General features: G+C 37.6%; 1 protein-coding gene across 3 annotated transcripts; it reads right to left on the bottom strand.

Moving 5' to 3' along the window:
• Nucleotides 1-534: 534 nt before the first annotated feature.
• On the bottom strand, nucleotides 535-25,139 carry LOC126977251 (alpha-sarcoglycan). Of its 3 annotated transcripts, none has more exons than XM_050825987.1 (10): nucleotides 25,055-25,139; nucleotides 13,282-13,405; nucleotides 10,902-11,044; nucleotides 9,149-9,297; nucleotides 8,111-8,242; nucleotides 7,021-7,195; nucleotides 6,687-6,928; nucleotides 4,658-4,723; nucleotides 3,841-3,942; nucleotides 535-3,350 (listed from the first exon to the last, which is right to left on the bottom strand). In XM_050825987.1, exons 2-10 carry the CDS (start codon nucleotides 13,400-13,402, stop codon nucleotides 2,915-2,917), a joined length of 1,566 nt encoding a protein of 521 aa, XP_050681944.1. In that variant the 5' UTR covers nucleotides 13,403-13,405; nucleotides 25,055-25,139; the 3' UTR covers nucleotides 535-2,914. The 3 variants fall into 3 exon arrangements, with proteins under 3 accessions (XP_050681944.1, XP_050681945.1, XP_050681946.1); XM_050825988.1 differs by having other exon boundaries at nucleotides 25,039-25,057; XM_050825989.1 differs by lacking the exon at nucleotides 4,658-4,723.
• Nucleotides 25,140-25,142: the final 3 nt, after the last annotated feature.

Here is a 25,142-nt window from a genome sequence, read left to right as displayed (position 1 = left end):
ACAATTAGTAATTGCATCTTACAAATATTAACAATAACAGGTCGACCTGGCACCACAAGCAGCACCCGTTCACGAGTTGACGCATGGACCAGCCATTGTTCTTTCGCACATATTTGAGGGAAGGAGACAATATGGCACACGACGCCGCCGCAAGCAATGCAATAAAATAACTAATGTTACCTATGAAGAGCGCTGCAAGTGCTTCCACCTTGTATCAATTAAAGCTCGTAGAGATATCTCTGATATAAACACCTTAATCAAAATAGTAAGAAATATGATTGACTGTCCCATATTACTGACCAAAATCTGTCCGGAAGCCTCTAGTAGAATGATAACACAACCTTACTTTGCTGTACCATTCTGTTGAACTACAGATAAACACACGAGCTAAGCAGTCATACAATCATCTTTTTACTCCGATTTAAATTTAATTAGCACATTTTTATAAAAACAATCTAGCAGTGATTAACATTATCATGGGCCCGTTAACAAAACTACATGTTAGACGTAGGAGTATTATTCCGAAGACACAAATTCAAATTCAAATATTTTAATTCAAAATAGGATCTGACATCACTTATTAAAAGTCAAAAAACTACCACCCATTCCAAAATGAATGCCTCAGACCTGAGAAGAATGGGCGCAACAAACTCAGCGGGCTTTTTTTTTCATCGAATAAATATGTTGACAAAGTAATATTGTACAATTAAACTTATTATTTAATAGCCTGAGGGCGGTCACTCCATTCCCAATCTGTGGTATCATTAAGAAAGTCATTTATGTTATAGTTACCTTTACCACACAAACGTTTTTTAACAATTCTTTTGAATAACGTAATACTTTTGTTTTGAACATTATCTGGGATCTTGTTGTAAAAGCATATACATCGCCCCACAAAAGACCTACCACTCGACTTAGCCGAGTAGTAGGCATCATCAGTTTATGTCTGTTCCTGGTGTTAACATTATGGTTATCACAGTTTCTGGCAAATTTACTTATGTGCCTATGAACATACATTACATTATCAAGAATATATTGAGAAGCAACAGTCAAGATGTTAATTTCTTTGAATTTTGCTCTCAATGATTCTCTAGGACCTAGGTTATAAATAGCGCGAATAGCCCTCTTCTGCAGCACAAATATTGTATTAATATCGGCAGCGTCGCCCCATAGCAATATACCATAGGACATAATACTATGGAAATAACTAAAGTATACTAGTCGCGCCGGATCTATGTCAGTTAATTGTCTAATCTTTTTAACCGCGTATGCTGCAGAACTAAGATGCAGGAGTATTATCCCGAAGACACAGACTTAAGTTTCTTGGAGAACTATGAATTACAGTTGCTCCAATCAAAAAATGACGGTTTTTGGAGACTTCCACACCTACCTATAGAATCAAATACATGAGTAAAAATATATAAAGAACTAGTACACGAAATTGGTTATAAAATTTATATTTTGATATTTCTCTTTTCGCCTGAGTATTGGGACAGCAAACATTTTGATCTAGCCATCCTCGTACCGCAGGGCAAATTATACTAACAAGTTTTTTCATGTTAATATTATATATGTAATATATTATGTACTGCGTTTTACCTAATATTTCTTTATTTCTTTGAACCTACAATACCTTACCTAGATTTAGTTGTCTGTGGCACCAAAACAATTGTGCGACATTAAAGTACTGTAAACAATGCTTTTTTATGCCATAGAGTATAGAGTTTTTCAAAGACTTAATAAAGCACTTTTATTACTGATCATGGCTGTATGAATGACAGATAGAAGTAGAGTAGAAAAAACTATTTATTATAGCAACATTATATGGCGACAGAATTTTGTTTAACGTTTGTAATAAATATCACGTGCCATGGATGGTAGTTGTCAACAAAGAGGATATAAATACTACGTTATACGAGGCGGGACTGCCTAAGTAAAAATTGAAATTTATTTTAGTATGTAACGTGCAGTGATTTGACATAAGTTTGAAATAGTAGTAATTACAGTAATATGGTGATTAGCGACGATGTATAATCCAGCTAAGTTTGGAAGCGAACAGTTGCTTAAAACGTAGTGGATTTTTTTTACAGGATTGTGGCCGTTTTCTTTAACGTTTCATACAATCGAATGAATCGCTTTTTCTTGTTGAACCTCCAGTGTTGGATCGCAAGGTAAGTCTTTCAATGAATAAAACATACAAGTATCGAATACAATTGACAAGCATACAATCCCCAATGGTTTTATCTGAACGTATACTGAGACAAACTTTGATTCGTATTATAAAAAAATACACAAGGTTCAGAGAATGTAAAATATCTCAACAAAATTATGCAGATAGATTATTGAGTCCCTCTTAAGAATAGCTACTTCAACTCTATAAACTTATAACATTAATTCCTAGATAACAATGATACTAATTCCTACGAATTTAAAACTACAGTTATATAAACCTATAGTGTCTGCCTTTACAAGTTCCGACAGAAGGAGGACATTCACACATTCAAAACTATACGCTTTCGTGTGAACGTCACACATTGTTCGAGATTAGCTCGTGTATGCACTTGGGCGTAGTATTAGTTGCCGCACTTTGCGACAACGCCTGCGGTATCTAGTTGGAGCGTAGCGGAGACCAATCCCTACTCTAAGTGATCAAGTGAGTTAATGATATTTTTTGTTAATACTATTCAGAAACCCAGATAGTATAAATGGTAATCATTTAATATCTACAGACTAAATCGCAACCACTACATTATCTACGTTAGTATAGCCTCTTACAATAAATATAGCTTGAGAAACTATCCCATTTTTAGACCGAATAATTAAAATATCATTGACAGCTAAAAAGGAGTCGATGACGTTTCAATTCGGTATTATGTATTTAACAGAACCACGTTTTGACAGGCGCGTCGTTGTGTCAAATGCCAACACCGGGCACGCCAAACTTTGACAGCTCGGGGACAATAATGTCATCTAACTCCGGATTCATAGACACATAACCGGCGTGATCCGGTTTTAGCGGCACATAATCAATTGTGTCCGGTCGGATCGGGACATAGTCATCACAACCGTCAGTTAAGTCGAGAACAGGGTCTTTTAACAGTAGGTTATCGAATTCGCTGGCGATATTTGCTTCGTTAAGTAGTTTGAGGGATTCTTCTAAGGCTAAGTGGCGGTTATGTTCTGGAGTGTGGCCGCTGCCGGATGCAATGTGTATGTCGGTGTTTAGGGACCTGCGATGGTGGAGAGAGTTGGTCGCGCTGGAATAGGGGGGAGGCTGGGGTCGATGGTAGCTTCCGGCCAGGTTGCTGCTTGATTTTGGACTGTACGGCCGGACTAGACTGTTGTTGGGGCTGATAAGTAAATTAGTACAAATTAATATTGGTAATATGTAAAATTGAAACAGTACATAAAAATAATGTGTGCAAAATTAACACGACAGAAGTAAAAATTACATCAAGGTTGTTAATGATCCGAAAACAAGCATTTTTTCACTTAAAAAATCGGATTCTTGTTGCAAATTTGACGATAATGTCTTTTTCTTGAGTACTATGGAAAATCTGAATAAGAAAACTGAGAGCTGTTTCAATATGATTAATGCGTTAATAATAATATGATACGTTGCTTCTGTGAACATTAAATAGGTGCTATAAAATGTTACATATTTTTTTTTGTATAATTTCACTTAGAGATTCCAAGCAGTCTTAGAAATATTAACGGACAGGCAAAATGTACATATAAAGGCTTTATGCTTTTTGGATTGATAAAAACTGTTTTTACCAAGAGCAACGTTGGCATTATCTCTTTTTTTTAGAGTTATAATCCAGCATACGTTTGACGTACCTGGCTCCTAAGCTTTTCGAACTGTCATTGTCAGCCAGCTGCGTTTGGTCAGTGTTGCCAGTCCCGTATTTACAAAGCTCCATTCTACCCGATTTCTGTACCCTGAAATTTATATAATAAAGTATATTTTATGTAAACCTTACAAGTGCGGGTGTTAATAAACAAGAATGTAAGCATTTAGCAGAATGATATGATGTGTTACAATATTTAATTAGTGAGTTTATAACGATACATCTGCAACAACCACACTTTAAGAATACTTTAACTTGACGTCTTAGATTAAGGATTACCGCAAATAAGAACAATCGTTTTTTTTTTATTACTGCACATATTATATGCTTGTGTGCGTGGCATCTTGACACTCAATGGCATCTTTCAAATTGTGTAACTTATTATATAAGCTTCGTGTTATTTTAAATTGAAATTAATAAAATACTTATTGATGATCTCAGTGACTTTCTTATTTCTTGTAGTACTATTATTTTTACAAAGTTTTACTACCTATCCCGGCATTTTAGTATCAATTATTAGCAAAGTTTAACAGAACATGTGGCACGTCAACGTCACACATTCTTCGAGACTGGCTCAAGTACGCCGACTTGGGCGAAGTATCAGTTGGCCTACTTTGTGACTACGCCTGCGCTATCTAGTTGGAGCGCAGCGGCGACCAATCCTTAATCTAAGCTTGGCGTCTTGGTTTGAGCATTATTGGAAAACTTAGTTTAAGCTTAACACATTAATACATCACATGTTATTACACAAATATTGGTTTAACAAGATATTTGTTCAGTTGTGTTAGATACTCATTACAATAAACCTTCGTTTTCTGTAATCTGCACAAACGTGGTAGATGTCCGTCAGAAAACCGTCAGACTCGCGGTCACTGGAACACAACATTATACAAACCATAAACTAAGTACAGTACCGTAATAGGCGAGCCCTGTGTGAAAGTGAGATAGCTATCCTCACATAAAAACCTAGGTGTGAGAAAGACACGGAATATATGGACCGTGAAACTGTTTTGAAACAATTTAGTGTCCATTAGTCTCCTGTCAAATTGGACCGCGATTTAATTTTAGTGTTTGTATCGTTTTGTTGTGTTCTTATTAGATTGTGTTATTATCTACACCAACAATCTAACTAAAGAAACATTTCACAGGTAAAAACTGATTCTTCAATACTGCATTCGTGATATTTATTTTCGTAGAACATATGCACTAAAATACTAACTGTCTTATTCATAATGACTTATCGGAGACTCAAAACATTGCTAATAAATATGTGCCTGTTAAAAAATGGTATTCATAATCGCATATTAGAGCTAAAACGCTTATTATCTCTTCGATAAAGCTGACGTGACTTATAGTAGCTAGGACCCTTCTATAAACCTATTTTCAGCAATCGAACGCAAAAAAAATGACCGACATCGATCAGGTGTCTCGTATTTGGAAGAAAGAAAGAAGAAGAAATAAGTTCAGACTTCAAAACTTTGATTTTTGAAGTTTGAACTTATTTTGACATCGACTTTTGACAACTGACAAACCATTGACATTGAAAAGATGTCTGTTTCCAGTGACAGTTCTTCATTAATTAGTTAAAATCATGTTTTTTGTATGAAATGGCAACATTACGTACTATAGAGACGTATTAGTTATGGGAGATTTATCTAACGAATATGAATAATGAATTATATCGAACGTTCGATAGGCTCAAAACACGTTTTAACTAAAGAAAGAAAGAAGAAGAAATAAGTTCAGACTTCAAAACTTTGATTTTTGAAGTTTGAACTTATTTTGACATCGACTTTTGACAACTGACAAACCATTGACATTGAAAAGATGTCTGTTTCCAGTTCTTCATTAATTAGTTAAAATCATGTTTTTTTGTATGAAATGGCAACTTTGCGTACTATAGGGACGTATTAGTTATGGGAGATTTATCTAAAGAATATGAATAAGGAATTATAAAACGTGTTTTAAGCCTACCGAACGTTCGATCGGTAGGCTTAGAATACGTTTTAACTAATATAGCTTTAATATACCTTCGAAAATCATTTTATTATGAATAAGGCAGTTAATATTACATTTTATATACACAGTAAACACTCTATTTTCTTAATATTATAATAATATATGTGTAAGATACTAAAATATTGTATACGTGTATATGACGCCGTTTATCAATATCACCCGCACAGCCACTTCGTAAAATCAATAATAGTTTTCCCGAACCGATTGTACTGAGGCACCTTCAAGCTTAGAACATCCAACTCCAAACATAAAGGCATCTTTTACTCCTGGTGTTGTGGATATCCACAGGGCGGTTGTCTCACCCACATCCTATCACGTGAGCTTTTTGCCCGTTTGTTCCCACCGTTATATTTAAATAAAATTTTAAGTCCATGTCGAAATCAATGCACAGTAACGGCACTGTCACACAAGGGAACACCGAATGCTCGTAACTTCCTCTCCTATTCCATACATATTACCAGTATCTTTGCACAGGATGCCGGCTAGATAATGGGAACCTAACAACGGCGCCTATTTCTGCCGTGAAACAGTAATATGTAAACATTACCGCGTTTCGGTCTAAAGGGCGTCGTACCTAGTGAAATTACTGGGCAAATGAGACTTAACATCTTATGTCTCAAGGTGACGAGCGCAATTGTAGTGGCGCTCAGAATTATTGGGTTTTTCAAGAATCCTGACCGTCAGCTGAAAGTCCCGCTCTTTCTCGTCCCTTATTTTCATTAAAAAAATATATAAAAAAACGTTTCTTCCGAGCTCTTCACATTTCATGCGATCCTATTACTATTCCCATCAATACAACAGATGGAGCTCACTTACCCGGCATATTGGAAGCACAGGATAGCACTCAGAGTAGCAACAGACAGCAGCATCAGCAACAACGGTAGCGCTATGGTCACAGACAGCTGCTGCAAGTAACTCCTGCTCGGCAGCGCGTGTTTACTCGGAGCTCTCCACACTTCATGCGAGCCTAGTACTTTGCTATTGGATCTGTTAGTGTTTGGTATCTCTGTCAGATATTCGTACCGCTGCGTTGACCGCTCATTGTAAACTGTATTGTACTAAAACAAAGGTTTACATTTCACAATCGGTCATGGTCAAGTATCAATGCAATTTAGAGAATCATTCATATAGAATTGAAACTAGGCCTTACCAGCTCAAAGCTGCACCAGTCCAGAGTAAAGCCGGCATCTCGGAACAGTCTCTCAACAGTGGTGCGCTTGAACTCGCGAGGACAACTGGGCAGGCGAGAGAGTGGACGCACCTCTTCTCGAAGTCGCTTCAGCTCGCTGGAGAATGGCACAGAACTTCCCAAACGTACCACCAAACTGAAATAATGAGAAAAAGAACCGCATTGTTGAATCTGTGGTCGAGATGTAAAGGATCGTTCAGTATTTGGGTTTCAAAAATAGAATTTCCATCGTTCACGGGAAGCAACTTCATACAGCCTCAATGTATTCTCGTGGAACTATCGTGAGCTTGAAGTGCTCAATGGTTGAATCATAATCGTTGTTTTCTTAGTTCTATTTTTTGAGATATTTAATTAATGAAATACTTTTAAAATGAAAAAAAAAGTGATTTAGATAATATTTACCGCAAATTATATAAAGTACAGGTAAGCTGATAACACATTGCTGTTTTTTTAAAATTGCAAAATATGTGACATCACACTGTCTAATGTCAATAGTTTGGCATAATTTTGACACCAGGAACAAACATAAGCTGTATAGTAAAAATATAAATTGAGATTTATTATTCAAAAAAAATAAATCTTATAACTACATGTACAATAATATGACTACATAAAATTAAAACTATCATTACGTGGAAGCGTACCAAAAATACTGGCAGCATTTCCGCGTTGGATAGCTAGGCTGTTCTGTTGACCGAAATGGCTGCGAGCGCTTGGGTTTCCAGTAGCCTTGAGCCATTGAGCCAGTGAGCCATTGAGGCGCGAAGATAGTATTTTGTACATTCTCCGCGGCTCTGGGCCCCACGGGCCAAGTGTCTCGACGCCAAACAGCACAAAATTGTATGACTCACTGAGACCAACATATTTGCGACGCTTGCTGTCTTCGGCAGTAGAAGCAGCAGCCCCAGCACCAACTGACGTATCTTGGAAAAGCATAAGCTTGTTATGCCTAACACTCGGCCGAGTCGAGTTAGTAAGTCTTTTGTGGAGCGATGTTTACGGCCTTTGCGGACGAACAAACACAGATGTCACTTGGATTTTCAATACGTACCCTTCACCGTCACTGGGCTTTAATGGTAGCCTGGCTCCCAGATCTATGGCGGAAGACAAGAACGTTGGGTACAGGTCTCCGTTGCTCTCTAACCACAACTTTGTCCGAAGAATGTCTTTCAGTTTTGTCATCCTGTTATGAAATGTAACATATTATACTCAATATTATTTGTGTCCAAAACGTTATAATTTATAATTACAATACAACTGGTAGGTAGGAAGTATTATCATATCAAGAAGACGTCCACTGCTGGATAAAGGCCTCCACCAAAGATCGCCACGACGATCGGTCCTGCGCTGCCCTCACCCAACCTATTCCGGCGATCTTGACCAGACTGTCGGTCCATCTTGTACACCTCGTCTTCCGGTACGTGGTCGCCATTCCAGGACTTTACTGGCCCAATAGCCATCTATGCGACCAGGCATGTGCCCTGCCACTGCCACTTCAGTTTCGCAACGATCTGAGCTATTTCGATGACTTTGGTACTCCTATGGATCTCCTCATTTCTAATTCGATCTCGCAGGGAAAATCCAAACATAGCCGTCTCCAATGCCCTCTGAGCTACCTCATAAGGCTCATAGTTAGCGACCACGTCTGCGTTCCGTATGTCACTTATATCACCGGCAACACACCGTTTAAAAATATGTGTGTGTGTGCAATTTACACACGGTAGAAGTGAAACTTCTGAAAAGTTCTTGTTAAAAAAAACTCATTAAAAAGTATTGAAAAAATAAACACTCACTTCATGTAAACTGTATATATTTATAAATTATGGTTATTCAAAACAATTCAAGCTTCATCATTGTTAATACTTTTCAATAAGTATTTTTAATCAGGGGTAGGCTAGATAGATTGAGATGGATATAGAGTATCAGGATAAATATAAGGTATGTACTATTTTTCACCATAATTTTTTTATAAATTATAGCTAGCAACTATCGTCTCGCTTTTTCGTTTCATCGAGTTTCAAATCACAATTTAATATATTATATAATAGTCCCATTATCAGACAAGTAAAAATAATAACTAATAAGTTACCTGTGCTGATCAAGCAGGTCTTCAACGTTGAGGTTGTCAATCTTCAGCTCCACCTCGTGCCTGGCGAGCGAGTCTTTCGGGAGAATGTTGAGAGTGAGGATTGTCCGCCGGGTCTCGTAGTCTTGACGGTTTAAGCCGATTACTTCTAACTAGTAATTAATAATAGTACATTATTGCAAAGACCGGGAAATAGGCAATTGCAGGAAGAGTATGAGCTTCACTACTTCACTAAATACGAGAAAGGCAATTGCCATTTCCCGCCGAGGCATATATAGTGCTTTTCTCAAAAGAATGCAAGGAAATAAAACACACTTTTTATATTATACATTAAATTTAATTTTCTTTTGACTTTGCTGTAAGCAGGTTTTGCATTGCCAATTTGGCTTCTGATCTGAAATCTGGTGGAGTACAATCAATCTCCATTTCACTCTCTGAACCGTTGGAACTCATTTTAATTATTATTTAATTTATATTTAGGAAGTAGGTATGTAAATAACAAATCCAGACGAATTTTCAGCTTTGCCACCAATTTTTTTTTTCATCTGTGCCGACAGGCAAACGCAAAGAGACTATGGTATGCCAAGAATGACCAAAGAGATCCGATCAAAGAGTATTTAATAACCCCAGCACGCCCGCGCCGTTTCATACAACATTGCAGGAGAGTTGGAATTTTCCAAATTCAAACGTTCCTGCAATGGATTTGATTTTCTTTGTCCGAAAATTCAATTCTTCTCGTGTTCTTTTTCGAAAATAATGACAATATTTTCATGTATATTTGAGAAAAAAATCTTTAAAGTTTATTTAGGGAGACTCCTTGCCTTGCACGCTATATTGTGAAATTTGAAGTAGTTCCAAACGACTTAGGGATGTCAAAGCTAAGAGCAATTGCAGAAACGCAACCTGACAATGGTCCAATTCGCTTCCTAGTTCCTAATATAAAAGACTTCTAGGAAACAGCTTTTAAAAAATAATGGGATTAAAATATAACGACCTTCAAAAGCAAGAAACCACAAGCCTCTAACCTTTATAATATCTACTAACCATTCTATAATTTCAATTAAACATTCATAAGTGTCAGTCCTTGACCCACACGAGTGGGGTGATTTAGATTTGATTTGATTACCCTAAAGGATTTGAGCTTTTAATTACTTTCTTTTTAAATATAATATTAATAATTAGGAATTATGTTAATTATGTATAACCTTTTATATTTCCTTTATTTTTATGGCGTGTGTGGATCGATGCATCTACTGAAACTTTTAAAAGCGCAAATACAGATCTGATGATACATCCGCCTTACAGTACGGACCTTACACGTTGTGATTTTTTTATTCCCCTAAATTAAAGATAAGTTGAGAGGTATAAAAGGCGGTGAATGCGTTCCAAGAAGCCATTCAAGATATCCTTCAGAAGACTGGAGCAACTGCTTTATACAATGGCTGTAAAAGTATATAAATAGTGAAGGAATATATTTTGAGAGAATAATGAGAATCCAGAACTTACAGTATGACCTAAGTATATAGTGTGAAACATTTTACTATATCTGCTGATTATTTAAGCCTTAGATAATTTATACGTCGAGATAGACAGAGCCTCTTGCTGCTAGACAACCGATGAAAACAAGCCAGGAATACTAGTTTAGTGTGCGTGACAAGCTACGTCCAACACTCGCGATTTGTATGACACTTTGTGATAATGTGCGTGTATAAATGATCGAAGATTTAAATTTTAAACATTTGTTATAAATAATTACTGTAATGGGTGAGAGGGTCCCTCTTGGCGGCGTCCCGAATATGAACCCTGAGTGATGTCTGCCGCTGTAGAGGTACCGCAACCAGGAGGTCAACTCGGGGCTACCAGCCAGGGACGCGTGGAACCGGTACTGCTGGTCGAACTCTGGTTGGAAGAAATGATACACTTGATATTGTTGTCGAGTTATACATAATTAATATCTTGTATTGAGCCCTAATATTAAATATAGGCTATTTATAATTAGTACGATAGCAAACGTGATGATTTGAAGATAAAATTGACGAGTTCAACATAGAAGGTCTCACCAGTGGGAGGCTCTTTTGCAAAGATTGCCGGCTAGATTATGGGTACCACAACGGCGCCTATTTCTGCCGTGAAGCCGTAGCTAGTGAAATTATTGGGCAAATGAGACTTAACAACTACTGTCTCAAGGTGACGAGCGCAATTGTAATTCCGCTCAGAATTTTTGGGTATTTCAAGAATCCTGAGCGGCACTGCATTGTAATGGGCAGGGAGCATCAATTACCATCAGCTGAACGTCCTGCACGTCTCGTCCATTATTTTCATTAAAAAGAAAAGGTAGCGAAATATTAGCCTCAAGCAGATAACAAGATCTTTTGGAAAAGTTTTTAGTTTTATTTTACACTTTTCCCTGTCTTACGTTATATGGCTAGAACTAGTACCTAATAATTACGTTATTAAGACATTAGCAGGCTAGTCTCACTCCCCGTGTAGGTATCGAAATGGTACCTAAGTACGCGCTCAACATAAAAAAGCAAGCAGATTATTAAAGGTCATTGTTATCCAAAACAAGTTTTTTAAGCTTCCAAAAGACGCTGAAACAATCTAATGTAAAGTGATTATTATTATCATGAAAGTAGGTATAATTATGTCGTGGTCTTCCGACGCATACTGTCTGCAACTAATGTAGGTTTGACAACTAAAAATTATTGATTTAAAATTACGATTACATACGTATTTATATTACTTATAGAAAAAACTGAGCTATTCTAATAAGTTGACCTTATACTAGGTAGGTACAGTTTATGGTAAAGAAGACAACCCTAATGTCGTCAGAAGAGGTAAGAGTCACGCGATAGAAAGAGAGGCAACTTCTAGGTGAATGAAAATGTATATTAATAGCACTGTGCGATCTGAATTACACCTAATTGTTTGGCCGCAAGAGTCCCTATTTCTTTAATTGATTTTGCGGAGTGAAACTTCCGTACTTGTTATTACATATTCTTTGACATTTATAACATCACTAGCTGATACCCGCGACTTCCTCCGCGTACAAAAATGACTAAGCACGTAGTTATTACTTATAAAAATGTTATGTTCTTATGACAAAACTTAAGATATATCGTAAAAATTTCATTTTCAAATTTTATTAAAGCTAAAATTAAGTTTATATTTTACCTACTAAGAAAATTGGAAAGAAATGAAAATTCTATATGTTATTCATTTTAAAATATTCATTCAATTTGATTTCTGAACGACGGGCGACGACACATCAAAGGATAAACAAAATTGTTGCTTTTATTTAATTCCGAGCATTTTCACATTTATTCACCTTTTAAACCTTCTCTGGACTTCCACAAATAATTCAAGACCAAAATCATCTAAATCGGTCCGGTCGTTCTCGAGTTGTAGCGAGACTAACGAACAGCAATTCATTTATATATATATATATATATAGATAGATAGATTATTGTACGTACTTAACAATTTAAATGTAAGAAGTAAAGAGATATACGAAGTGCCGAAGCTAGGCTTCATAAAAGAAGTATTCATTTGTAAATAACAGATTACTGGATACGTTATTACAATACACTGCCTAATGATATTCAAATTTGCCAATTAATAGATTTAAAAATTATGTTAATAGAAAATTGAGTTATATGGCTTATTACAGTTTAAAATACGTTCATTAATAAGAAGGCAGTGAAATAGATTGCTCATATTCATAAATATTGAGTGTCAATTGTTATTATTTTTTTATGAAATATAAGGCAAGAGACGAGCAGGACGTTCAGCTGATGGTAATTGATAAGCCCTGCCCATTACAATGCAGTGCCGTTTATGATTATTGAAAAACCCAAAAATTTTGAGCGGCACAACAACTGCGCTCGTCACCTTGAGACAAGATGTCAAGTCTTATTTGCCCACTAATTTGTGATCACAATTCTTTTTATTTATTGGAAAATATGTTATTATTAATAAATATTTTTTTCATTCTTAAACTACCACTTTGACCGTGAAATACTTTCGATTAGAAGTTGCAGTGGCCATATTTTGTAGTCTCCAACAAATGTTGATCCCCCAATAGTTATATTCTCGCGGCTACAAATTACATGCATACCTATATATTATGTCTGTACCTTGATACGTCCAATTGAACAGGTTGGGGCTGACCGGGATCGCGAACATTTCGGTCTCCACGGCGTGGTACTCGAGCCCCAGGGCTGGCTGCAGCACCAGCAACAACCACACCAGCACCATGATCTGCGACACATTAAACCACCAACAAGTATTGTTTGTCAAACACACTTGAAGTATTGTCATTGTCTAAATTAACTTAAATTCATTAAAAATTTTTCGTGTTAGCAGTAACAGCATCCTTAAGATGATTGCTGCCAGAGCTGACTGTTCCTTCCAGAAACACTGGATACAGTTAGCTCTAGGTTTATAAATATATTCCACTAATGTAATGTAACTAACGTAGTACATAAGAAATATTGTTATTAATACATTTACTAATATATATGGAGATCTCTCTGAATTAAATAAATAAAATAAAATAAATAAATAAAAACTAAATGCATGTATTTAATTCCTAGTACAGCCTACGTCATAAGTTAAGGCGACACTAGATCCCAGCGACCTTGAGCGATATGAGTTCACGGCTGCCGGCCCGCCATCTATGTAACAAAGCCAATATTTTCAAAATTCTTGCGTGAAAAACTGTTTATATGCTTACAATCCTCGTTATTCACAACTAATCTGAATAAATTAACCTACAAAAAAAAGTACAAGCTATAAGAATAACTTTTCTGAGAGAAGTACCAAAAAAATGCGTCACGCCATGCCAAAAAACTTGTTTAACATCAAAGAAAAGTGGTAGTTCAATAAGGCTCGGTAGTCTTAACTATAACCAACAGCAATCATTAGCAACCTACAAATAAGACTTAAGGATATGTGTATCAGGATTAAATAGTGTTCATAGCTCGAAATGCTATACTTTCACCATAAAACTTGTCTAGAAACACCATGTTTGCGTGTTTTTCTTCTTTGTTTTTATTTCTATAACTCGTTTTTCTTCTGCACACAATAAAGATTTTTTTTATTTATTATTAGGTTTATTTACAATAAAACAAACACAAATATAAAAAGTAGAACTAAAAACTAGGAACTAAATGTAGTGATTACTTACAAATAAACACAGCATGCACAGAAGTATTATATACAATAAGTTACAAAATAACATTTCTTTTAAAATAAATAAATGAGTTATACATAGTTACATCAATTTTCCAATTATAACATTATTAAAGATTACCAATGATGCTGCAAATGGTCTTGCGGAATAGGCTTACGTGGAATTCTTACTGGTACTCTTAGACCAAATTTATTTAGCAATTCGGGACAGTCGATAAAGCCGTTCAATAGTTTATGAGTAAACAGATAATGACCAAATCCTCGTCACTACTACTATTGTAATGTTGCTCGCACGCATACTGGTATAGAAATGACGCGAGCTGCCGCTTACTGCAGTTGTAATGCGATGGGTACCGTGAAGCGACGTGAAGCGTCGCGCAGCGCAGTGCCGCTCTAGTGTGGTCGGGCCTTTACTTACGGAGAGACTGTACCTAGACTGTCTCTCCTCCCTGATCCTCTCTTTTAAATTTTTAATCACCTTTATTATCAATGCCCGCAATAACTTGCCTCCCGTCTTGAGCACTACTTAATAAACTATGCATGGTGTATGATAGTTGGTCTAATATTTGGAAATTATCCAAAACTTCGGAAGAATTTCCGCCAGCACGATATCTTATCTTTCTATAACTATACTTATTACAAAATTGTAGAGATCGAATTTCTGTACAAAGAAATAAAATGCTCAAAACCAAGTCAGGATGCAAGAAGAGAAATAGAACAAATCCCGATTTTTTTTTAAATTTTTGTTTCTCCGTCTGTTAGATTGTTTTGTACGGTCAAATCTCTGAAACTAATCGGCCGATTTAATGGCGGTACCTTATATCCCCGGCCAACATCTTAGATAGTTTTCATCCCGGAAATTAAAGAGTTCCCGTGGGATAGTTTAAAACCTATAGTAACTTATATAGCGTAGTACACAACAATTTATGCACATAATTTAATTATATAACCTTATATTACCGTTCAACGTCTTAGATTATTTTCATCCCGAAAAATTATAGAGTTCTCGTGGGATAGTATAAAAAATAAAGTTATATATATAGCTTAGGGCACAATAACTTATGCAGATAATTTTATAAAATTTGGCATGGTAATACCTTATATTATTACCGGACAACATCTTGGATACTTTTCATCTCGGAAAATTAAAGAGTTCCCGTGGGATAGTTAAAATCTACAGTAACTTATATAGCTTAGTACACACCAACTCATGCACATATTTTAATAAAATTTGGGATGTTGATATTGATTGCCGGTCAACATCTTGGATACTTTTCATCCCGGAAAAATAAAAAGTTGCTGTGGTATAGTTAAAAAACTAAAGCAACTTATAGGTATAGCTTAGTACACTAAAACTTACTGCACCTATATTACCAAATTTTTGCATGTTGATACCTTATACTATTACCGGTCAAAATCTAAGATTATTTTCGTCCCGAAAAATTAAAGAGTTCCTGTGGGATAGTTAAAAAACTAATTTAATTTATATAGCTTAGTGCACAATAACTGATGGAGATCATTTTATAAGATTTGGCATGTTGATACCTTATATTAAAGCCGGTCAAACAATGGATATTATAATATATTTTATAAATCCCATAATATAACAGAGCGTCATCATATTAAATCTATTGTGTGTGACGGAAGTCATTTCCAACTGAGCTAAAGAGTGAGAACGACAGGGCATTTTGGTCACACAGAATAAATAGGTGCATTTATCGATACATACAAAACTTAATCATGCAACCTTGTGAAAATCTCAATTCTCTCATTTTAGCTTTCCAAAGTAGTAAACATTTATGAAATAATTGAAGTGTTGGCTATTATATAATATTATACTAGCAATATCCCGCTGTTTCACTCGCGTAGATACCGATCTCGTTGTAGTGCAAATCTACTATAAAGTCGGACTATAGATTTGTTTTTGTCAACATTAAAGTTTAATTACTCTTTGTTGTTATTTTAGTATGACGTTATTTTCCCGCCCGCCTCCACTTGATCAATTATTAAGAGACAATTGCCCTGTGCTGCCCCGGGGCGTAAAAAGAATAGGGTAGCCCCAGGTCCAAGGGTGTCGTAAGAGGCGACTACGGGCTTTTTGAAAGTGGGAGAGTTACGCTGCCGTCTTATGACGTCAGCACAATCGGGCCAGACTCGTCCGGGTTACTTACCACACTCGCACAGAATACCGGCGTGAAGTAGCGGCCTAGTGCCGCTATATTTCGCATAGGTTAGTGTCGACGACCGGAGGCCATTCCCCCCCCCGTCCCCGTCCCAACAAAATATGAGAGCGGTATTGAAAGAGAAACTACCCAAGGAGGGTACCGGATCTTGTAGAGCCGGAGAATCCCTCCCCGAGCATTCGCGCTCGGGCTGCCCCTCGTATTCTGAGGAGGGCACAGTACCGCGTATGTCACAGGACAAACAGGGCAGCAACACCACGGCACCTCGCTCCACGCTTAACGTGGACTTTTGTAACATCCGGGGAATTCACTCCAACTTAAACGCCGTCCACCACCACCTTGAGACGGCGCAGCCGGCCTTGTGTTTCCTTACGGAGACGCAGATATCTCGACCTAGCGATACGTCATATTTAACGTACCCCGGGTACAAAATTGAGCATAATTTCATGCATCATGCCGGGGTATGTGTGTACGTTAGGGAGGATATCTGCTGTCACCGTCTCGGCAATTTTGAGGGTAGGGACCTGTCTACTCTCTGGCTCCGCGTAGATTTAGAGGACCGCGTCCGCATATATGCGTGTGTCTACAGGTCCCATAGTGGTAACGCAGAAACGGATCACCTCATGGGCTGCGTTCAAGCGGCATTTGATGACGTGCTTGCTCAGATCCCCTGCGCTGAAATCGTAGTCTTGGGTGATTTCAACGGGCACAATGCCGAATGGCTTGGATCACGTACTACAGACTACGCAGGGCGATCTGTGCATAATTTTGCATTGGCGTTTGGTCTGTCCCAATTGGTTGAGTCGCCAACGCGGCTCCCGGATGTGGATAGCCACATGCCGTCCTTATTGGATCTCCTGCTGACTATTACCAGGTCTCTGTCGACGCCCCTCTTGGAACGTCCGACCATTGCCTGGTCAGTAGTGTAGTCAACGTCGCAGACCACCAGCGACTCGCCGCGTATGGCACTACAAGTCAGCAGATTGGGATAGGATGCGTTCCTTTTTTGCATCCTACCCTTGGGGCAGGGTTTGTTTCCCTTCGGATGATCTTAGTGCCTGCGCCGTTGCAGTTGCCGATGTGATACTGCAGGGCATGGATATTTTTATACCAAGCTCTGTAGTACCGATCGGTGGCAGATCTCAGCCCTGGTTCGATGCGTCAGTTAAAGCAGCATCTGACTGCTAAAAACGGTCGTATCGAACTTGGGTTGCGGCGCTGGGCTCAAAGGATCCGAACTGCAAAGTTTTGAAGAGGAAATATAACCGTGCCTCTAGATTTTTTAAGCGGCAAATCGCCCGTGCGAAATCGAAGCACGTCGTCAAAATTGGCAAGCAGCTTTTCAGCTACCCGACCGGGACACGCAAGTTCTGGTCGTTGTCAAAAGCTGATCTTGGTAACTTTAACCAGCCGTCCATGCCGCCGTTGCACATGAGGAATGACACCCTGGCCCATACGGCAAAGGAGAAAGCCGATCTCCTGTGCACTCTTTTTGCCTCCAACTCGACTCTTGACGACAACTGAAAAACACCGCATACCATCCCGCGATGTCAGACCTCCATGCCTGAAGTACAGTTCCGACAGAAGACTGTTAGGGGAGCTCTGTTTTCGTTGGACGTCAGGAAGTCGAGTGGGCCCGATGGCATTTCTCCAATCGTGCTTAGAACGTGTGCCCCTGAGTTGACGCCGGTGCTAACGCGTTTATTCCGGCACTCTTATTCAAAAGGCGTAGTCCCTGATTCATGGAAGTCAGCCCATGTCCATCCGATCCCAAAAAAAGGAGACAGTTCGGATCCGGCAAACTACAGGCCTATTGCTATTACCTCCCTACTCTCCAAAATCATGGAGAGCATAATTAACCGCCAGCTCTTGGTATACCTTGAGGGTCACCAGTTGATCAACGACCGGTAACACGGCTTTCGCCATGTTCGGTCGACTGGCGATCTTCTGGTATACCTAACACATAGATGGGCGGCGACTATTGAAAGCAAGGGGGAAGGCCTGGCAGTTGGTTTGGATATAGCGAAGGCCTTTGATCGTGTATGGCACAAGGCGCTCCTCGCAAAACTTCCATCATTTGGGCTTCCCGAGAGCTTATGCGAGTGGACCTCCAGCTTCCTCACTGGGCGCAGCATACAGGTCGTTGTCGACGGTTATTGCTCGAATCCCAAGCCCGTGAACGCTGGAGTGCCCCAAAGCTGTGTGCTATCTCCTACGCTGTTTCTTCTGCATATCAATGATATGTTGGACACCGCCAACATGCATTGCTATGCAGACGACAGCACTGGTGATACCGTATACACGGGCCATGCAGGTTTCTCTCGGGAAAACGTCGAGCAGTGCCGGGAGAAACTTGTGTCTTCTATCGAGTCCTCTCTCGAGAAGGTCGCGGAATGGGGTAAGTTGAACCTTGTCCAATTTAACCCCCAGAAGACTCAAGTTTGTGCGTTTACCACTAAAAAAACCCCATTTGCCGTATCACCGCTCTTCGAGAACACTTCCCTGAAAGCCTCGCCTAGTATCGGAATACTGGGTCTCGAAATCTCGAACGATTGCCAATTCCGTGGCCATCTGGAGGGCAAAGCCAAATTGGCTTCGAAGAAACTGGGCGTCATAAATAGAGCACGGCAATACTTCAAGCCGGCCCACATTCTAGCGCTCTACAAAGCGCAGGTCCGGCCTCACATGGAGTATTGCTGTCATCTCTGGTCTGGCGCACCCCAGTATCAGCTCGATCCATTTGACGCAGAGCAGCTCGAATTGTCGGGGACCTAGCACTCTGTGAACGGCTGGATCACTTGGCGTTGCGTAGAGACGTCGCTTCATTGTGTGTCTTCTACCGCATTTATCACGGGGTGTGTTCCGAAGAGCTGTTCAACCTGATTCCTGCCGCCGAATTTCACCTTCGCACTACACGCGACAAGTTACGATATCATCCCCACCATCTGGATGTGTGGCGGTCCTCCACAGTGCGGTTTTCAAGGAGCTTTCTTCCTCGCACTACGAAGCTGTGGAATGAGCTTCCTTGTACGGTGTTTCCGGGACGATACGACATGGGTACCTTCAAGAAAAGCGCGTACACCTTCCTTAAAGGCCGGCAACGCTCCTGTGATTCCTCTGGTGTTGCAAGAGAGTATGGGCAAAAAAAAAAAAGACAAAAGAAGTTATAAACCATTATATTATATATTAACGATACAATTTTATCAATATAAAATAAAGTGAAGTGATAAGTGAACTGTGAAATGAAAAGTATACATATTTAGATAGTAAAAAAATACTCGACTTAAAGGTCTTAGTTACCAGGTCATAAAATCCAAAAAAAAAAAATTACGTTTGTTTCTTTAGATTGACATTTGTACGACGAATTGAAGACTATTATAATTTTTTTTCGACACTCTCAAGGGAATAAAAATTTATGGGGTAGGTATTTTTCGTTGACCTAGAACTATGGAATTTGGAAAGCAATACTGACTTATACTTACTACAAGTACTTATAGGCAAAAGTTTGAAAACTATACATTTGTAATTAAACCAAATAAAAAAAAAGTTCGTCTTCATGCAAAGTCTAAAATTTTAATTAAGGCGAAGAGTAAGCAGAAAACACGCAAACAAGGTGATTTTAGACAAGCTTTTTGGTGAAAATATTAGCATTTCGAGCTATTAACACTACTTGATCCTGTTACACATATCCTTAAGTATTATTTGTAGGTTGCTAATGCTTGCTGTTGGTTATAGTTAACACTCCAGAGCCTTTTTGAACTACCACTTTTCCTTGCAGTTAAACAAGTTTTTTGGCATGGCATGACGCATTATTTTAGTACAACTCTCAGAAAAGTTATTCTTATAGCTTGTACTTTTTTGTGTGGGTTTATTTATTCAGATAAGTAATGAATAACGAGGATCGTAAGCATATAAACTGTTTTCCACGCAAGAATTTTGAAAAAGAATATTGGCTTTGTTACATAGATGGCGGGCCGGAAGCCGTGAACTCATATCGCTCAAGGTCGCTGGCATTTAGTGTCGCCTTAAGTTTACCGTGTCATCATGTGAAATGTCTCCATTGGCACAAGCTTAAAGAGAGTTTAATTATTGTTTTGATGTACCTATAGGTTTCTATTTATGACGAAGAATGAAAAAAATCAATTTCCCCATTTTATAACTATCCTACGTAACCTACCTAGGTACCTAGTAATATGTACGGGACCCTTTTTTTGCTCTGTTTTTACATACTGAACCTATTGCACTGGATGAAAATGCCATAGTCAGCCAGTGGGAGGCTCCTTTGCACAGGATGCCGGCTAGATTATGGATACCACAACGGCGCCTATTTCAGCAGTGAAACAGTAATGTGTAAGCATTACTGTGTTTCGGTCTGTAGCTAGTGAAATTACTGGGCAAATGAGACTTAACATCTTATGTCTCAAGGTGACGAGCGCAATTGTAGTGCCGCTCAGAATTTTTGAGTTTTTCAAGAATCCTGAGCGGCACTGTATTGTAATGGGCAGGGCGTATCAATTACCATCAGCTGAACGTCCTGCTCGTCTCGTACCTTATTTAAAAAAAAACACAAACTGGGGTTACATACTCCACAGATGCCCTGGACACGTTACTACACTATTTTTATGTTTAAATTAGATTAAAACGAATCAATCACATACCAACGAATTGCTGTAAACAATAATAAAACAATATCGTAGGGCTTTCGGTATGTTTACCGAACTTCGTTCTATTTACATAATTACATTAATTCATTCTGCGGCATATGCAGTTAGCAAGATTAGAGAGTACACGAATGTTGCGACCGCTAAATTAGGGTTACTTCAGTCATTTTCACAGCATCATGACGTACGGTATTTTACTATGGGGTCATGCTGCCGACATTGATATAGTGTTTGCACTGCAAAAGAGAGCTGTTCGTGATTCTTGAGTGAGTGTTCTCTCTCAGAGCGCCATTTGTTTCCGAAGCGGTACTAGTATCTAGTAGTTATAAGAAATGACATCAAAAAGAATTCTAAAGGGATCGATTTTGAGAAAAAAAAATGCCTTTTTATGCCTTTATGCCTTTTTTCAACCCTCAACATAAACATCTCGCTTCTCACAACAATAATGACGGTCAAACCTGTGGCTTAAACCTCAGGGACAATGAAACAAGCCAAGGAGTAGGTAGATCTCTACCTACTAGTTCTTGAGGGCTAGTTGGATTCTAAAATCTGGGATTTTTAACTTACAGCCGCTTCATTATAAGTATATACATATATTATCAATGTTATGTTTTTAAAGTGATAGCCCTCACTCCAAGGATTAATACACAAATAAAATTTGAAAAGCATAATTTTATTGTTGGCTCAGTTGGTTAGTGCACCGGCACGGAATGCCGGAGGTCGAGGGTTCGAGACCCGCATCTTTCATAAAATTTTGCTTTTCAAATTTTATTTGTGTATTAATCCTAGAAGTGAGGGTTATCACTTTAAAAATATAACATGTTTAGATTTACAAGAGCGACATCTCAAGTCAACTTCCTAATATGCAAATATTGGGGTTGACCAGGTTATCAACTGTAAAGTAGATCCTGTTGATGAAGCAACAACCTGAGATTTGAACAAAGCAAACAAGATTTTATAACGATTCGTCACTCGAATGGTTGGCTCAGTTCGTTAGAGCACCGGCACGGAACGCCGGAGGTCGTGGGTTCGAGTCCCGGGTCGTTCATAAAATTTTGCTTTTCAAATTTTATTTGTGTATTAATCCTAGAAGTGAGGGTTATCACTTTAAAAACATAACATGTTTAGATTTAGGTACAAGAGCGACATCTCAAGTTAACTTCCTAATAAGCAAATATTGGGGTTGACCAGGTTATCAACTGTCAAGTAGATCCTGTAAATGAAGCCACAACCTGAGAGTTGAACAAAGCAAACAAGATTTTATGACGATACGTCGCTCGAACGGTTGGCTCAGTTGGTTAGAGCACCGGCACGGAACGGCGGAGGTCGTGGGTTCGAGTCCCGCATTTTTCATAAAATTCTGCTTTTCAAATTTTATTTGTGTATATATATTATTATAAGTATGCCTACTTAAGGCCGTTATCCCAAGAAACCGCCAAAATAGCGTATAATTGAAACTATTTAGTAACGGTTTATATGAAGCTTATATTTTAACAAAAAATAATTGTATATCTACAGAATATGAGAAGAAAAAGAATCACCAAAAACTTACTCACCCTAACTCTTATAGTTGGAGCCATGCTAATAATCATTCAATCTACATAAAAAGTGTACTTACGAAAATTTATTAAATGTACACCCATTAGACCAGTGACGAAGCCTTTGAAAATGATAAAAAGTGAAACAAGAAATGCCTTCAAAGAGACAAAAACTAATGAATAATTGATTAGAATTTCAGATAAGGTATTTATAAATAACAAGATAAACGTTTTTAAAAAAAATATAATGAATAACGTAATTAGAATTAAGTTTCTAAATTCAATAGTACGATTTACATGTATATTTATATTGTATGAGATTTTCTAAGACATTAATGTAATTCGAGTAAAATAAATAAACCTTTTTACTCAAAAAATTTGCATTTTTTTTGGTGAAATTGTACATAGTAATTATAAAAAAAAATTCGAATTTGAGTTTTTTTAAATTTCTTGCATTTTCTGAAAATATTTCCTATAATGTATATTTCTTTTTTACACCATCAAAAAGTAGATATTTCAAGGAACAAAAAGTCCCCAAACTTTTTGAAAAAAGCTTATATTTTGACGTCAGAATTTTCGATTGAAAATTAGAGTGCTTTTTTGATGTTAAATTAAAATAAGGCGAAAAAATTAATATTTCAAATCAAATAAATTACACTGTATTTGGGACATAATAAGGTAAGTTTTAACCAAATTTCGTACAAAAAAATTTTTTTTTGAAAAAGATAAATAAAAAACTAAAAACTTAGTTTTTTTAATTTTTCACCTAAATTTTGAGGTTATGTGAAAAAAGTGTAATTACAAAAGTTGTAGATCTCTTTATTACCTACAACTTTGCCAATTAACTTTTTGCCATAGGACTTGTAGTTTTGCCTGAAATCGAGATAAACCGTTTTTTACCCTAAAACACCCCCCCTTTTCCACTTCCCGACCTCAGATCGCCCGTAATTTATTTTTCCGTTAATTTTTGTTATATTTTCGTCCTTTACCAATGGGTTTCATCCTACTGTAATTTTTTTTGGTTTCAAAAATTATCGACCCTGGTCTAAATACTATTTAACATGATTTAGTTTTGTTACTTTTGTAAAGAAAGTTTTTGGAAACTTTTGTAAAGTGTGTTATGTTTGTAATCAATTATAAATGCTTCTAATTCTAAATTAAATCAGTGGCGATGTTATGAGCGAGAGGTAAACTAACTCCGCTCAATTCCTTAAGGCCGTTGGCTCGGTCCCCAGCCTTAAGCAAGAAGCACACTTTCAGTCCTTCCTTATCTTCAGCAGTCTTTGGTCCTGTCACAAATAAATTAAGAATTCCGTGGAACGTCATTTTTCAACGAGAAGTTTGTTAGTTTTCATCAATAATTTTTTTTTTTTTGCTTTGAGACATTATTTCAACATCCGTTTGAACTTTACGGATTACTCATTCCAACAACGAGGGTTTCTTGTGAAATAAAATCATCACATGATTAATAATTTACTTAAATCCCAGTTAGTAGTCTATTATAGCGAACCCAGTACTTAGAATAATAAAAAAAATATATACAATTACAAAAGCTGAATGCTGGTGCACTGTAGAGTGTAGGTACAACTACCCACCGCATTTGGTCTTTAATAATAATAACTTCTACGTAAAAAGGCGGCAGTACCTAATCACACTTTCGTTTATCTATTTAAAGCTCCTAGGACATTAAAATAATATAAACTTGATGACGTGAAGAAAATAATAAAGTGTGTACCTACGTATTATACAAATTTAAATTTGTAACCACAATTTTATGAACGATGCGGTAGTCGAACCCGCGACCACTCGGGTTCTCCGTCCGAGATACGCATGAGTTAAATTTTGGTATAAAATAACCCCAGACGAGAGGAATATCACTTTAAAATAACAAATTCTTTGGGTACGTACCTATTACCTACTAACTTTTTCATCCTACCTCACGCGTTTAGGTATGTAGGTACGTATGTACTAAAATAAAGTAGAGAATAGAATATTTCTTTACTTAGTCCTAATTATCGATTGCAGCCTAAAACCCGGTCGACGGGAAAATCTTCTGCACATGAGCAAAGGTTGATAACTACACACAGAATATTATGTTTCAAGATATTAGGTAGCTTTATATTATTTATTTATTCGAACAGTCAATATTACCTACGTTCTAAGAAGTTAATCTACGTAGGTAAGTAGTTTATAGTAGTAATATATAATTTAAAACATGCAAAAGAACTAGATACCTACAAATGTTTTATTAGCTACACTGTGTTATTGAAAAAACCTATTTGCGTAAGCTCTAAAAAATAAAGCCGTCATTTACTTACGTATTTATTTACTTACAATTTCCTTTATATTTACGTTCACGATATAAATACGCTAAAGATGTCCCTGAAAGTAGGGCGTGACGCAAAAACTACAAGCGACACCA

The sequence above is a fragment of the Leptidea sinapis genome, chromosome 44 (genome assembly GCF_905404315.1).
Source record: "Leptidea sinapis chromosome 44, ilLepSina1.1, whole genome shotgun sequence".
NCBI lineage: Eukaryota > Metazoa > Arthropoda > Insecta > Lepidoptera > Pieridae > Leptidea > Leptidea sinapis.
The sequence above is the reverse complement of the archived record's forward strand: the minus strand, read 5'-3'. Positions and strand labels throughout refer to the sequence as shown.

Coding starts and splice junctions, on each gene's coding strand:
- LOC126977251 (XM_050825987.1), bottom strand. CDS start 13,402: ATGGTGCTGGTGTGGTTGTTGCTGGTGCTGCAGCCAGCCCTGGGGCTC. Junction 7,196..8,110: donor AAGCCCAGTGACGGTGAAGG/GTACGTATTGAA, acceptor TCATTATTTCAG/TTTGGTGGTACGTTTGGGAA. Junction 3,351..3,840: donor TCGAAAAGCTTAGGAGCCAG/GTACGTCAAACG, acceptor TTTACTTATCAG/CCCCAACAACAGTCTAGTCC.